This window comes from Meleagris gallopavo, chromosome 1 (genome assembly GCF_905368555.1).
Source record: "Meleagris gallopavo chromosome 1, MGAL_WU_HG_1.1, whole genome shotgun sequence".
Taxonomy (NCBI): Eukaryota; Metazoa; Chordata; class Aves; order Galliformes; family Phasianidae; genus Meleagris; species Meleagris gallopavo.
Window position 1 is genome coordinate 60,128,052 of NC_139404.1, and position 15,402 is coordinate 60,143,453.

The window sequence follows — 15,402 nt, forward strand, 5'->3', positions numbered from 1 at the left end:
CTAAAGAGACTGAGTAAACTGTATACATTAAACGTAGAGCAGACGCATGAACTAAACATAAGAGGTTCGCTGCTGTTCAGCTGAGAATTTGTAGAAGCTCGTCCTCCCAGAGTCTTGAAGCAAGGCACAGAGTGTGTGTAGTATTAGAAAACTGCAGAATATCTTTAAGGAACACATCCAAACTATTACAGCTTGGACAAAGCATACTAGTTTGGATCAGCTTTTATCTTAAATGCTCCAAAATAGAGTTTAAATGACAGCATTATCCATCTGTTTATCTGAGTAGTCCCCACCAAGTAGCATTTGATGGAGGGAAAGAAGTCTCAAAGATCATGAAACTTAGAGGAACTTAATTAACATCCACAGCTGGGTAGAGGAGAATAAAGCCCAAAGTAGCGCTCCCACACAGGGAAAAACAAGAAGAATTGAACCATGATATATTTTGTTTGGCTATAGCATCTGTGTATGGCTGGGCATTCAGAACATAACATACTTTCACACTGGTCCCAGTTGACTCTTGCCTGGAGACACTGTGGGGGAGGAGGACTGGAGAAAGAGATTATTATAGGGTTGAAGGCCATGCTTGTGAGATGTAGGATGCAAATCCAAAGCACTCAGATTTCATTAGCCAGCATAAAATGGATAATAAAGTAGACTCCTATGCTCTTCAAGGGTAGCTATGCTGTCTGCAAAAGAAATCAGTTCTTAATTGATGAAAGAAGTAATGAAGACTGTACAGTGGAGAATGGATGTAGCAGTGCAATTTAGCAACAAGTTGCAGCTGAACCAATTTATATAAATGAGTCTTTTTTGCTTTCAGGCATGTGGCAACAGAGCCTACTGCTCTACCTTTCCTAGCAGGAGATGCCCAGTAAAGCTCTTCTATTCTGCTCCTCTTGCTATTCTGCTCTGGAGCTAAGATCAGGCTTGCCCAAACAGACTGTACCTTAGGGCAGGCTCATAAAAAATACTCACTTCCTTTAAGCCTAGATTGTAAAGGTTGTGAATCCAGCACACTGCTGGAAGGCAGATAGAACCAGTTCTCTGGTTTTGTCCTAAAAAAATAAAATGATTGTTCATTCTGCTTGCTGTTGCTGTCTACGAGTCTTTTTCAGTTAATAATTCTGGGGTGATTGTGTAGTACAAGGGATCCAGGATTCTTTGAGGATGTTGTCACAGGATACCATTTGTCCTTTAAGTCCTGCTTTTGATTGATAGGCCACCCAGTCAGTATGAATTGAGTTTACAGTATGGTGGTAAGCATTCTTAGACTTCAGCCCTTGTTGAGACATTTTTGAGATAGAGGGAAACGCATCTTACTGATCTTTCTGCCTAAGATCCTTATATGTGGTGGAAAAATTCCAAAGAACTGAATTATTTGGTTTGATAGTACTTAGCTATGAGAGAAAGAGGGATTTATTTTAAATTTTTTCTTTGATTTCTTTTTTTTTAACCTTTTAAATCTGGGTCTGGGCAGATTCCAGCTCTTGCGAAACAAATAGGAGAGAGGTTGTATTACCACTATTCAGTCACTCCTAAGCACAGCTTTAGGTATGTCTTAAATAGAATACAAGAGAGCTAAAGTAACAGAGAGAGTAGCGTTCATATGGGTATAACACAACAAAGAACCCTAAGCACAAGGCCTTATTTGGGTTGTCAGTTGTACCACTATTTTTCTGCACGTGGGATCCAGAGCAATAGACTTCAATAAACTCTGTTAGCAGGCAGACCCGAAGTTATTTATTTGTTCATCTCCTAAGGAACTAATAAAGAAACACATTCCTGTGCAAGGAAGATTTCAGTTCAAAGTTTAGTTTTTAAATCCATCCACATATATCTAATCTACATATGTCAAACCTCAGAGAGAAATTCATATCTAAATGATCTCCTTTAGTTTAGTTCAAAGGTTTGCGAATATGCTTTCTGCAGAATGAAGTTTCTCTGTAATTACCACATGTGGGGAGATGAACAGAAAAATGGAATAATTAAATGCAGAAATGAACCAAGCTGATAAAGTCTTTCACTTCATAATCTAACGTTGTAACGTTGCCAATAGTTGATGGAGAAGCCTTTGTCTCAGGTAGGATCTGTGTTAAATCCTGCAGGCTTTGAAAAACCACAGCAGCTGCATGCAGCATATGCTCTTTGTTGGTGTCACCAAAACACAGTACTCTGGGATATACAGAACTGTATAACAAGAAGATTTTCATTTGTATTCAGCTGTGCATTGTGTTTGTTTGCTGATAATAGTGGGATCTCAGTTGCTAAGACTAAACATAGCCAAAAGGAAAGCCAAACCTCACTTATGATGTGTCTTTTAAACCCTGCAACTAAAAATGACAACTCAACATGTACCATGTCTTTAAAATTCAAAAAATGCCTCCTGGGTCATTAAATATTAGAAATGTGAAGGGCACGTACATTAAAATACTTGATGCAGAATCTCACAGGCCCCATGCTGAAGATGAGTGTATGCTGAAGGTAGTTACGCAGGGCATCACAATCTAATGACAGGAGGGAGGGTTTATTCTCTCGTTTCTGGCAGCCAGGTTCCAGCAAGAAGATAGTTAGGTATTTACAGAGGGTGTGGCTCACCACATGTTCTCAAAGTAGAAAAGGACTATCTGAACACAAGAATATAATTTTTCAGATATTCTGGATTTAGCTAACGACTTCCAAAAAAGAGCTTCTCTACTACATTTCTGCATTATTAGTGGTCAGAAGGTTTCTAGAATGTTTCATCTGTACACGTGTGCTCTCAGTGAAACATTCAAGTCTGAGAGAAATGGGATGATTCTTTTAACTCACACACAATCTCCACCACATATCCATTTGTCACAAGTACAGTCATTATATTAACATTTACTCAGTGTGTTGAGTTTTTTTAAAACTTTACATTAAAGGGATAATAAAGCTTGTTTAGGCTGGTTAGCAAAGCCAGAAATGACTCTACTCAAGTATTTTACAAAAAAAAAAAAAATGGGAAAGTAGTCACTGATGTCATGGTTTCCACTGTGTTCCACAGTGGAGAAACAGATTTGATGAGGATTCTTTGAGTAAGTTAATGCGCTGTATGAAGCTGCCTAGATTAATATAGTGGATGCATAGCTCATGAGCTAGTATCTGCTGTTGATTAGGAGTCATGTCTAGAGATACAGGTGTGCTATTCCTATAAATAAAATTTGGTTTCGAAACCTTGCCAGTGTAATGGTGACAAGAGTGCTAGCTATCCTGCTGAGATGCATAAGGAAGCTGTGTATTCTCATTATAACATACAACATAGTGCAAGCTTTCAAATAAAAATACTCTGTAAAATGTAAGTGATGTCTGTTGTTAAATCTGTGGTTTTCAAATTTCTTTGTGGAATTCCACTAGAAAGAGAGGTTGGACTCTGCTAGGTTTTACCAGCAGGATACATCACTGATCTTCCCCTACACTTTGTGGATCAGGTTCTTGTCCATTTTTTTCACTAAATATAAAACCTATTCATTTGGTTTTTAGGAAGTAGGTGTGCAAACAAAGTAGAAGCATAGCCTGCAGTGAACTTACCCTTAGGATATCCAGGCGAGTTTTGCCTTGAAGCTGTTCATCCATGAGGTGGGAACATAGTGAGATTTAAATAACATTCACCATGGCTACAGTTTTGGCAGCTATTATTACACAAAGTGCTATTTGGAACAAAGGTTTTCAGGTGTTGGCTGCATTAGAACTTGTCTACTTCATGGCAATATCCTTGCTTACCCAAACTTTTTTCAGTATAAAACAGAGGCAGAAGTAAACTATAAGATAACCAGAAAAACAGTATGAGGAATATATGGTTTCAGTGCATGTGAAATCACAAAACAACAGAAGAGCATGTTTAAAAGCAATGCTGAAGCTGAGCATTCACATTTATTATTTATATTTATATTATGATTTATATTATATATTATGATTTATGATTTATATTTATGATTAAAAGCAAGCTTATGTCATATTTTCTCATGGTACTTTTAATATACCCACCTGTTGTAGTAAGGGACAGGACACAGGCTGAGGTTAAATAATGAGTGATTGTTAAGGATACATCAGATGTATCAGAGAGGCAAAAAAAGTGATTGCAGAAATTCTGCCAAAAAAAAAAAAAAAAAAAAGGTGGCATGCAGGATCTGATTCTGCTCGAGCACTGTCACATACAGCTGAAAAAAGCTTTTTTCGAATATTATGCCCTAGACCTGGGGTTCATAGATTCTAGTTTGCAGACCTCTCATGGCAGGCTCTCTGGATTTCTGTTAGCAGCTTGAAAGTGTGCATTGGCTCTTCAGTAACTTTGAGGACTGACACTAATCTAAAGGCTTGTAGGACTGTTCTTCTGTGCAGTGTTTGTTGGTAGACTGAAGGGTGTTATTGCAGGCTTGGCAAGGTGGGTGTATGCTGTGTGCATTTGTTGTCATTTGCTTTTTGGTGCATTGTTTTGTTGATTGGTGTTTGGGGTTTGTTTTTTTTTGTATGTGTGTGTGTGATTGGAAGACAGACTTAGGAAATCTGTTGAAAAAGAAAGGAAGGAAAGAAACCTTCTGGAAAAAAAGGAAGAAGCTTCTTGAGTTATGGGATCTTGTCTTTTTTCAGTTTAGTGATTTATCTGCACATGGGTGAAGAAAGTACTTGTAATGTCAAAAGGTATTTTTTAGGCAAAATTTGGATCTGACATCCAGTTCTTATCATCACTAATTTTGATTACGAGCTCTGTAGGTTTAGACAAAAGCACTTCTGACACAGCTGATTTGTCTGCATTGGTCATTTATTTTCTCACAGGACACTGTGGCTAAACCACTTTGTTGTTTGGTTTTTTTACAGTGATGTAGAAATGTTTGCCTTAGGATCTGAGCCATAACCTCATAAGGTGGGAGAGGATTGTATAATAGCACAATGACAACGTGCCTTAGGATTGCAGGATGTCAAAGTGGTTCCCCACAGTAAAGTAAATGGTTTGTTTTTAAACCATTCCAACAGCCATATGCCAGTACTCTAGAAGTTTCCATCCTTTTTTTTTTTTGTGTGTGTGTGTGTGTGTAGAGGAGCAATAGGTAAAAAACTCTGTTTACGTATTTCCAATTTTGAAAATTCTTAATCAGAAGTTCTTCATTTAGCACTTAGGCCTAAAGCGGAATCATTATACGTCCTTATTTGACATACAGTATTAAAACATAACAAGACATTTGTCTGTTATGATAGAAATAGGTCTGCGACACTGCTTGGAACATTAATATTGAAAAACACATTAGTGGTATACACCAAGAAATAAACTTCTTTTCTTCCATCTCTTAATTTTTGCCTCATTCCAAGGATAAGTGTGTCAGTACTGAATTTGGTGTTTTCTTGCCAAGATTTCTATATCAGAAACGTGCACTCTTAGAATAACAGCAAAAACAGTGGAAGGTCAGGTTGGATTAAGAGGGCAATACAGAAAACATCTTCCTGGTGAACTGATTTGGTATGTTTGTCATCACTGGGATGCTGGAGACATTCTTCTGGGTTTAATATTCAAAGGGCTATAATGGAGCTAAGCAGCTAAATCGTATTTGTGTAACAAGGAGGAATTTTGGAGCTCATCTTTCCCCTCTTTTGTAAACTCCAGCCTTGATAACTAAAAAATTATTGAAAATGAAAACCCCAAATTCTAAGAATTAAAGCGTAATTTAGACTGGAGTGGTCCTTTACATACTATCTAGTGTGAGCACCCACTCAAAACATGTCTGTTTAAAGCAGACTGCTCAAGGTTCATCCAGTTGAATTTTGAGTATCTCCGAGGATATAGATGGCCACAATCTCTTGGCAGCCTATTCTGGTGTTTGATAATCCCAGTTATGAAAAAGTTTTTCCTGATTTCTGACAAGAATTTTCTGTTTTCCAATTTGTATCTGCTGTCTCTCGTCCAGTTCCATCCAGGAAGATGGAAGATCTTCTCTATTTACTCCTATCAAAATAATTAAAGCCTCCTCTTTTTCAGGTTAAATCAGCCCAATTCTCTTAGCCTCTTCCCATGCCTCCTGCTAACTATTAATAGTAGGATATGCTACTTGAAGTCAAGGGACAGATGCATGCAACCTCTTCCATTCCACTTCAGAATTTTCTGCAAGAGATGCTGTACTTCAAATGATTAGATCTTTATATCATTCTGTTCCTATTTTGGAACTAATACAGAGGTTTTTACGTGCAGTAGCATAAAGCATGCAGAATAGCTACTTTCTTTTCTCAGAAAAGTTAGTGGTTTGTACTAATATTCTGCTAGAATTCTGCTTTTTTTATAAATCCATTCACATACAAATTGATATTCACGTGAAAGATTATTATAAAAGCCAATATTTTCCAAGAAATCAGTAGGTCATACTGCAAAGAAGAAATGATTGAAGATCCAGTCTTACATTTAATAAAATAATAAATATGGAGAAAGCATCTTTACAATGAAGTGGTTGTTTGAGTATTAATGTAGCACATTTCAAGTAGTGATTTATGAATGATGAGTCAGACTTGGAATTCAAACCTTGTTTGACAAAACAGAACAATATGAAGATTAAATTGCTTATTGCTTAAGCTCAATTTACAATTAGCTTTTGTTAAATTAATCCAAACTAAAATCAAATCCAGATTCAAGCCCTGGACCGTCTCTATAATGGTCTGAATACAGGCGGTTCAAATCTACATTCTCTAGCATTGAGAATCTCATTAAACTAATAGTTTGCAGTGAGAAATCATTCAGTTATGAAGGGACTGAATCAACAACTGGCATTTTTACAATGAGCTTCGAGTTTTCCTTGAAGACATTTAATTTTAGTAAATCTTTGATGATTTTAATATGTCTAGCACATAATTCAGATTGTATCATATCTAATACAAGTCTGGCTAGCCATTTTTTTTGTTCTTTTGCTGTTTTTTTTGGGGGGGGAGGGGGTGTGCTATTTTGGAGGGGTGGGGTTGGTAGTACAAGAATTTCACAAAGCTCCAAATGAGGCTTTGCCTACCTTATAAACTGGAAAAAGCCATTGTCCTATTTTGGTTCTGCTCCCAAAGAACGTGCCTAGTGACAGTGGCACCCGGATGCCCTCCATTGAAGCAGGTGACATGGCTCACATTGCGAGATCCAAGATCCAGCTCTCCTGTGTAGTCTCCTTTATGCTACATACTGAGTGTCATTGCTATCTTAATTGCTATCATAGCTCTACTGGGAAAGTGAGACATTTTGCCTGTGTGGGTTATTTCCTCTGTGTTTTTGTGTTTGTAAGGCATTTAGGAACCTCCTTTCAGGATAGTTGTTTGTTAACAGGGCTTCATGTCACTTACATGTTCCTTTGCAGACACAACCATATAGTCTATTTTAAACTTCCTTGCAATTGCTGACCTACAATGGTCATGTTAAGGCGGTATTCAATTTATTTTTATCTGTCTTTTTAAACAATTTATTGCCTGGAAGTAAGGAGGAACAGGCGAACCTTTTGCTTAGTTAGTTGTCCTTGTAAAAGCTCAGAGTGCCCCTTGGAGTTTCATTTGTGTTTAAACTTAGTTGAAAAATGACCTTCGATATATTTGATAGTCTAAAATTCCACATGTATTTCATATTTTCTGCTTAAACCTTTGAAACTCGACATTTTCTTGAAATGAAGAAAATGAATGTTGAAGAATGTTGAAAATGAAAATGAAGTTGAAGAAAATCTAAGAAAAGCAAAAAAACTTGTTTCATATTTTGTCCTTTGCTTGACTGTATAAAGTTTGTAATTTTACGTATCTCTGTTGTGTCACCTCTTCTTCCCTAAGACAAATTTATTAACTTTTTAATTTCCTCACAGGAAAGCTTTTCTGTTATTCAGATTTTTCTGACCAGTCTGAGGATTTTTGTATCTTTGATATATCAATGGAGAACTGATTTTTAGACTGAATGTGTTTTTATTGTTATTGTTAATAACCAATATTCAGCATTCCAACTATTATCATTTACTCTTCTTTTAAAAACAGATTTCTCTCTTTAAATTTACTTAATCTCATCTAACTGATGTTTCCATTGAATCGTTCTCCAAATTGGCATATCTGAATCTTAATCTCAAGGTTCTTTAACAAGAAATTAGTTTCTTCCTATACATGTATATAGCACCATATTTAGTAGGTACAGGCCAGATCAGCCAGTAAACTGCAAAATTAACCTAGCTTCACAGCGTAGTGATTTTAATGTGTCTTCATTTTTCTGTATTAATACCTATGTATGTTTTATGGGCATATCTTACATTTTTTTTCCAAGTATGGATTCTGGATATAGTGAGCAGCATGAATAGCCTATTCTCTTTAGTCCCTATGACCCCTTTAAAGTTAGTCTGAAATTCTTCTTTTCTTGAATAGACACAGAACCGTATGAAGCTGATGGCTGACAACTATGAGGATGATCACCTCAAATCCTCATCCCATTCCAACCAAACCAACCACAAGCCCTCCCCAGACCAGGTAAAGTCTCTCTCTTTTTCTCTTGTAAAGTAATTTGACAATGGATGCTGATTATTTTGAGTCGTATGTTATTTTCCCTGACATGCTTGCAGTACCTTGGAACAAAAATAGCATTCCACAATGCAGTTACGAAACAGAAATTGATGTTGCTGTTGTGTCACCTTCCTTGAAGAAGGAATGTGAAAAAAAGTTCCTGGTACCAAGCTATTATTAAGTGGGTGAAGAGGGGACAGCAAGAAATGTTGCCTGCCTTAAAATGCAAGACTAGAGTCCTGTGTAGCATGTTCATGTTTTAGTAACTCGTGGTTTGCTGTTCGAATGTGTGGAGTGCCAAGAACTGTTCCTTGTCTTCAGTAGCAGGAAATCATGCTCCAGGATCAGTTTTCTGATCTATGCATTGCATATGAGCAGTTCCCTTCACTTCCCATGAGGAAATCCTGGCCTGTGTGCCAAATGAGCAGAGGCTGCTCCCTCACAGACTCAATGGGCCATGAACTGGAGGAAAATCAATTTACCATCTCCAAGGCAGTGAGGAGCCTCTTGTGTCACTTACAAAGCACAGCTGTGTGTTTGATAACTATCAGAAAGATTACCTGTCCCTCGGGTAACACAGAAAATGCCAACGTAATTGCATATCCCTTGTTGTAATCTCATCCATTCCAATTTAATTAAAATATTAGTGATCATTAATCACTGCCTTGACAAAGTGAAAGAATGTTTGGCACTCCTCTTCACCCTCTGGCTGATCTAGAAATTATTGAGATCTGAGGGAAGGCGTCTCACTCTAGACCTTTAAACACCAACCTTGTGAAATGCCGAAATTGAGTAATGTACAAGAGGAAAGTGGGAAAGCAAACACAAAACACAATATTCACTTTGCAAAAATAAATAGTTATTTTTTTCTTTGTCTCTATTAGAAAATAACAAGGGATATAAGCAAAGGAATAATCAGAAAAATTCTCCTTTTCAAAGCAGCTTCCTTCTGCATCTTGTTTTAATACCATTCTCCAGATAGTATGGAAAGAACTGTAAATTGAATGTCTTTAATTTCCTGGTATGCTTTTGGAAAAATGTTGGTTTTAGCTTCTTCAGGAGAACACAATTGTCAAGACTGCATATTAAATTGCTTTTCCAAATTTATTTTGGAGGAAATGTTAGAATATCTGTCATATCTGCATTGCAAGTATGTAGTGAAATGAAACCATTTGTACAATGTAATTGTAGTACATGTTTGCGACTGAATGCAGGATAGTATTCACAGATGAAACGAAAAGATAAAATATAAATATTTAAGGATTTTCTTGCAAAGACTTCAAGGGGAGGGTGCCAGGGAGACAGCAGGAGAAGAGTCCAACTGCACCTTCCCTTTGTGGAGGGGCATTTTAGAAGCTAGCAAAGCCTACAAGAAAGCAAAAGAAACTGTACCTCAAGGTAACCCTGAGTATTCCATAAGAGATTAAAACCACGCTTTTTGCTACTATTTGTACTTACGTATGTGCTTTAAATACTAACCAACTCTTTATTTCATTCCCATGCTGCTCTGGGGCTTTTCTCCCATTGCCACCTGTGCACCGCTAGGATGAGGAGGAGGGTATTTGGGCATAACCAGTCAGATGCTCTTAGCTCAGCCATTTTGTTCAGAACGGTGAGAATCAACTTCACTTGCCATTAGAAAAGTTTCCGACAGTCGCTCTTCCCTCTCACTGCTGCGTGCATTGTGAAACCGGGGCACACCCCTTCTCCCTTGCTTGCATAGTCTCTGCATGTGGGTGTTTCTTGTGTGCCTATTTGTCGTTGGTGACTTTCTTCTAATAATAATCATGTCATTGTTTCGTGATGCTGTAGGGAGAACTTTCCAGGGCATGTAATTGAGTTTATATGCAAAGCAAAGTCTTAGAGCATACAAGAGAACAGGAAATGTCTTTCACAATTTATCATTAACTTTATGAAGGAAATGTTTTCAGTAAGATTCTTTTTCCAAGTAGTTTGCACTGTAGCCAAATCTACGTATGCTTTTGCGATTCTGGTCAGTAAAAAACTTGCTCGGAGATAAGTGTTCCTCCTCCAGATAATGTTTCTGCTAAAGGTTTCGAGCATGTTGAGATCTGTGAGATGGCTGCCATGCAGGCTGACCTGCTCACAAATATTTATCAGCTCAGAGCAAATGATTCTTGATCCTGACTCAAAATATAATATATAATAAATTTTCTGTAAATTTGAAGGCAGAGAATAAAATCCCCTTAAGCTTCCCTTCTGCCTTCCATCTCCCTCATTCTCTCTCTCTTTCTCTTAGAAAAAAAAAAGGGGTGGGGAGAAATTGGTAGCTTTTTGTCATTTAAACAACATAACAACATTTTGTTTCTCTGTATCTGCCCCCATAGTTTTATCTTTTCTGTTGTCTCTGCAACAACTCCCATTTCCACAACAGAGGGCAGTGCACAGGGCAGAGTCATTCTCTAGCAAAGAAAAAAACATCCTTTACTAACCAAGAGCCTTGATATGGAGCCACACAGATCAAATATGGATTAGAAGGCTACAGTGCATAGAATTCATTTTTAAAGTTTTAAAGTAGAATAAATTTATTTAAACACTATAAATATTGTAAAGGATTGAGCCGTGATGATAATAGTTCTAAAATGTATATGAAGCTTTTTCACATACTCTTCATTAAAAATATTCCACATGCATATCTTTGCAGCTTTTCCCAGAACTTGATTTTTCCATATCAATTATTTGAAAGAAAGCTTTTCTGAAAAACTGTGTAAATCTTGGAATTTCACATCTGTGAAAATTATTGCTTCATTTGTAAAATAGAACAAATTACTCTCGTCTCTTCACCCTTGTTCAATTAACTGCAAAGTTACATTTCTGTCTGACTATTGATCAGATCCCTCTTTCCAAATCAACCATCTAAAAAATTTCATCCAACTGTCACAATGTCAAACTGGAATTTCATGCCTTGGGGTTTGAACTGGGAAAATCTCTTCAGTGGGAAAACTGATAAAGTGCTTCATTAATTTGCACTCATTGTTGATTTCACGTTCTTCTCGAATCACTGTTCTTGCAATGGCTGTATGTTAGTATGTGATGTTAAAGGTTTTGGAGAGAATGCTTGTTAAGTTTTGCGGAAGCATGGTAATTAAACAGGAATCATCAGGTAAGTAAACGATGAAAAGGAAGACAACACTCACTATAAAGGTAGGAATAATTCTCATTTTCATTGCAGTGTGAAAATGAAGGTTGTATAGTGAATATTGATAGAAAAATCTCTTTTCTTCTCCCATTTGCTGATCTGTCTATGAATGAAACTGTGTCAAGAGTGAATTGATAGGTACTCCACATACCAATTAAATACAGTATATGCCTCTACTTGGTACTTGAGGCATTTTCCTCTGCTTCCACACTGTGGCTGCAGAACAAGGAAAACATGTTACAGAATGTCCTAGTCGAAATAATGAGGCAGCCAGCATCATCACCTAACAGACATCCCATCTGAGAAACATGTCAGTCTCAAGTCTGTCTTACATACATCAACAAGGGAAAACACAGAGGTGATTGATGCTTCCCGAGCCACTTATTCCTAACAAAGTCCATTTTCACCATGGCATTCTGTTTTGAATGTGTACATTCAAAAAAAAAAAAAAAAAAAAAAAGTTCTTGATCTTTTTTGTAAAAAAAAAAAAATTTTAAACCACTTAACCTGCATGTGTTAAATAAAGTGCATGTGTTAAAATGATTTTTAGAAAGTACCCAGTAGTATAGGACTTGAAGATAATTTTTCTAGGTTACTTTAGGTCCTTGAGGATGTGATTTTCTCTGGCCAATACTGAAGATACAGTGGAGACCATAGAAATACACACAGTAACAAACTGCATTATTTTGTGTTTGCCCTGCAGAATAGTAGAATTGATGGAAAATGTTAATATTATGTCAGTTCTGTACATGACAGCACTGTCAGATATAATTCTCCTGAAATAGAGCGTGCACCCTTCCTATAGTTTTAGAGAATGGTAATTTGCAGTTCCATCTAAATACCAACCTTTATCTCTACGAATGATTCTCTCAGTTCCTCGCTGTCTGAATTTCTCATGACTCTTTTTATTTCCCACATGGAGCTGTGTCTTCTCAATATCTGATTCTAATGTCCTTTCTAATAAGGATGCCCTTTTGTCTTTCTCAGATACTAGTATGGACTGGCCAGTGACTTTATTGGTTATTCACTTTTATCCAAAAATAATAGGAATTTACACTTTGTGATATCTAATATGTATTACATGATGTGTATATTCTTGGAAATGCATGCTGTATGTTGTATATGGAAAAGAAGAAAGCTGCCATGCTTAAAATTCTCAGGTTGTTTAGTTCATGTAGTTTTCTCATTAAGTACAGCAATACTATCCACAATGTGAGAAAGTGTGAGCGTGGTTCTGAAATCTGCTTGAGTTACCTCTGCCAGTCAAATATGAGAAGAACTAATTTTGTTGAATGGATGTAGTGAGCATAGGATCACAAAAAAAACTGTCAGAAGAGTGAAAGGCAATCAAATTGAAGGACATATGGAAAAGCAACGGTGAAGAAAAAGTGTGAAGGGCAAAAATAGAGGATAGAGCAAACTGAAACTGTGACAACTGAGATTTACATCCCAGCATATAATATATATGCACTTTGTGTGTGTTTTTAAGCATGCATGCCGTTGTATAGCATTCCTCTTCCCATATTCCATTGCTCTGGTTTGCAGTAGGAATTGGAACCTAGGAGATGCCATCACCATATGATTTTTGAACTCATTCTGCGGAACTATTTTCTGTTAATAATTGCCAAAAAAATCTGAAGTCATGGATATGCCTGCTAAGGAGCAAAGCATTTGGCTTTTCTGTGTTTGAATTCCAGGAACAGAATCTGAAAATGAATTTTACACTTATTAAGAGTAACAGCGGAATGGCCTTAGAGCTACCATTGAACTGGAGCACATTAAAGGAAAAAAAAAGTTAAAGATGATGAAAATATCAGTACATTCCTATTACTGTAAAATCTTTGCCAGACAAAAGGTCTCTTTTGTGACATTTTTCCTTAAATTCTGTCAAATTCAATTATAAACTGTAAGCACTGTGAGCTTGTTATTGAAAGCATTAGCATAACGTAAGACACCTCTTAAGATTTCAGGGATGATGTTTGTGATGGTAAGAGGACTTAAGTCATAACCAGAAAATATTTGAATCATTTCCATTATCTGACAGTCAACTCAAGTAAATTCCATAGACTTCTTGTCAAAAAGTGTAAATTATAGTTTTGGGATCATCAGATTACACCTATACTATTCATGAGCAATGTAGTTCGAATGACATTTCTATATTCCTTCTATTATGACAAAGTTGTTAAAAAGGATTGAAAAAGGTTAAGCTCACAGAGAAGTTGATGCTACCAAACACAGGCAAAAGGCAACTGAACGATCAGTTTGTAAGCCCTGTGTTTCTGGTGTTCACAGAGCAATTTTGTTTCACCCCTAGGAATGCTGAGGATGAACATTCACAATTTTCCTTTTGTTTGTTTTTGAGGGGGTATTTATTTATTTCCATTTTACAGCTGAAAAGAAATGCCTAGCCAATGGATACCTCATCAGTCAGCACACCTAGTTACTCAAAGAGAAGAGTAGCAGAAGTAGGTGACAGATGATACAGCCTGAAGAACTGTGGCTACTGTCATGGTAGAGTAAGAGGAATAGAAGTAGTGACGTTGAGGGAAGACATCTCAGGACACAATGCAACCTTTGCCACAGCTGCCAATCCCCATGAACTTTTCATTAAGATTACTACAGAAATAACAGCATCTGTGCTTTGGAAAGTTTGAGAAAAACATTCTTTTTTTAAAAGCTGTTCAGTGCTTGGATAAATATATTGATTTCCTTCAGCAAAGTAGATATCTTATTCATGATGAGATTCATTTTCAAATGATTACACAGGCATTCATTAAGTGCATAAATGTGATCTTTTTCTCAACATCAAGCACATTTTATGCTTGCAGCATGTAGAGGGCTGCTTGTCTTACTGTCACACTTCTTTTAGGTTCTCAGTCTTGTCACTTTTTACACTGTGACCTGATAAGCTTCTCTGTGGATGCTTTTCACATAGATTCATTTTCAGTATGGTCTTTTTAATTGCTAGATCATGCAGAATGGTCAGAAACTCCAAGCTTTCATGCCTGACTCATGTTACAGTATACTTTACTGGATGCAGTACTAGACCACGATTCAGAAGATAATTCTTTCCTGGCATTGTCTCCCACCACTTGCTTGTTCTCTTTCTCTCTGTCTCAAATTCTCTAATCGTAAAATGAGCTCAAGTTTTTGTGAAGTGTAAGTTCTGCTTGGGAAAAGTGCTACATAAGTGCTAGGTAATATTATTACACAATATCCTAAAACCGTGTTGTTACAGTAATATAATGGTGATTATAATACCTCATTTTGAATTTGTTCCCAAAATTGTGTTGGATTTGTGTTCAGCTTGATTTATTAATATTTCTTATTTTTCTTTCCAAGATCTTATTCCTTCCCCAAAAAGGGAAAAACAGTATTTCAAGGAGCTGCCATTCTAGCCTACTGAGCAAAGCTCTTGGACTGCTGTCTCTTCTTTATTGCCTTCTGTTGTCTCCTGAAGAGTCATTCCTTCTTCTATAAAATCTACAGATGAGTTGTGGGTTCGTTACAGTTCATCTTTCATACATGTAAAATCACTGTGAAAGCGTGCACCTTATCCTTGCCTTAAAGACATATCCTGTGCAAAATGTGAAGGCAACTCCATGAAATGGCCTTACTTTATTTAGACATTATCACTTGGCCTGACTGAAAGATAAGCTGCCAGATTTGTTTTGTCATACTGTGCCAATCAGGACTCCTCACTCCCACTTTCCAGATGGGCAAAACTTACAGTAGTAACA

At 36.9% G+C, this 15,402-nt stretch overlaps 1 protein-coding gene across 8 annotated transcripts in view; it reads left to right on the forward strand.

The window, feature by feature from the left end:
- Positions 1 to 15,402, forward strand: part of ERC1 (ELKS/RAB6-interacting/CAST family member 1) — a 293,295-nt gene that overhangs the window by 250,078 nt on the left and 27,815 nt on the right. For 4 of the 8 annotated variants that reach the window (XM_085229925.1, XM_085229932.1, XM_085229952.1 and 1 more), the window contains 2 exons: positions 8,368 to 8,469; positions 10,048 to 10,114. In XM_085229925.1, the coding sequence (XP_085086051.1) occupies positions 8,368 to 8,469; positions 10,048 to 10,074 (129 nt within the window). In that variant the 3' untranslated portion in view covers positions 10,075 to 10,114. The remainder of the gene's footprint in view (positions 1 to 8,367; positions 8,470 to 10,047; positions 10,115 to 15,402) is intronic. The other 4 variants (XM_085229906.1, XM_085229899.1, XM_085229922.1 and 1 more) reach the window with 1 other exon arrangement.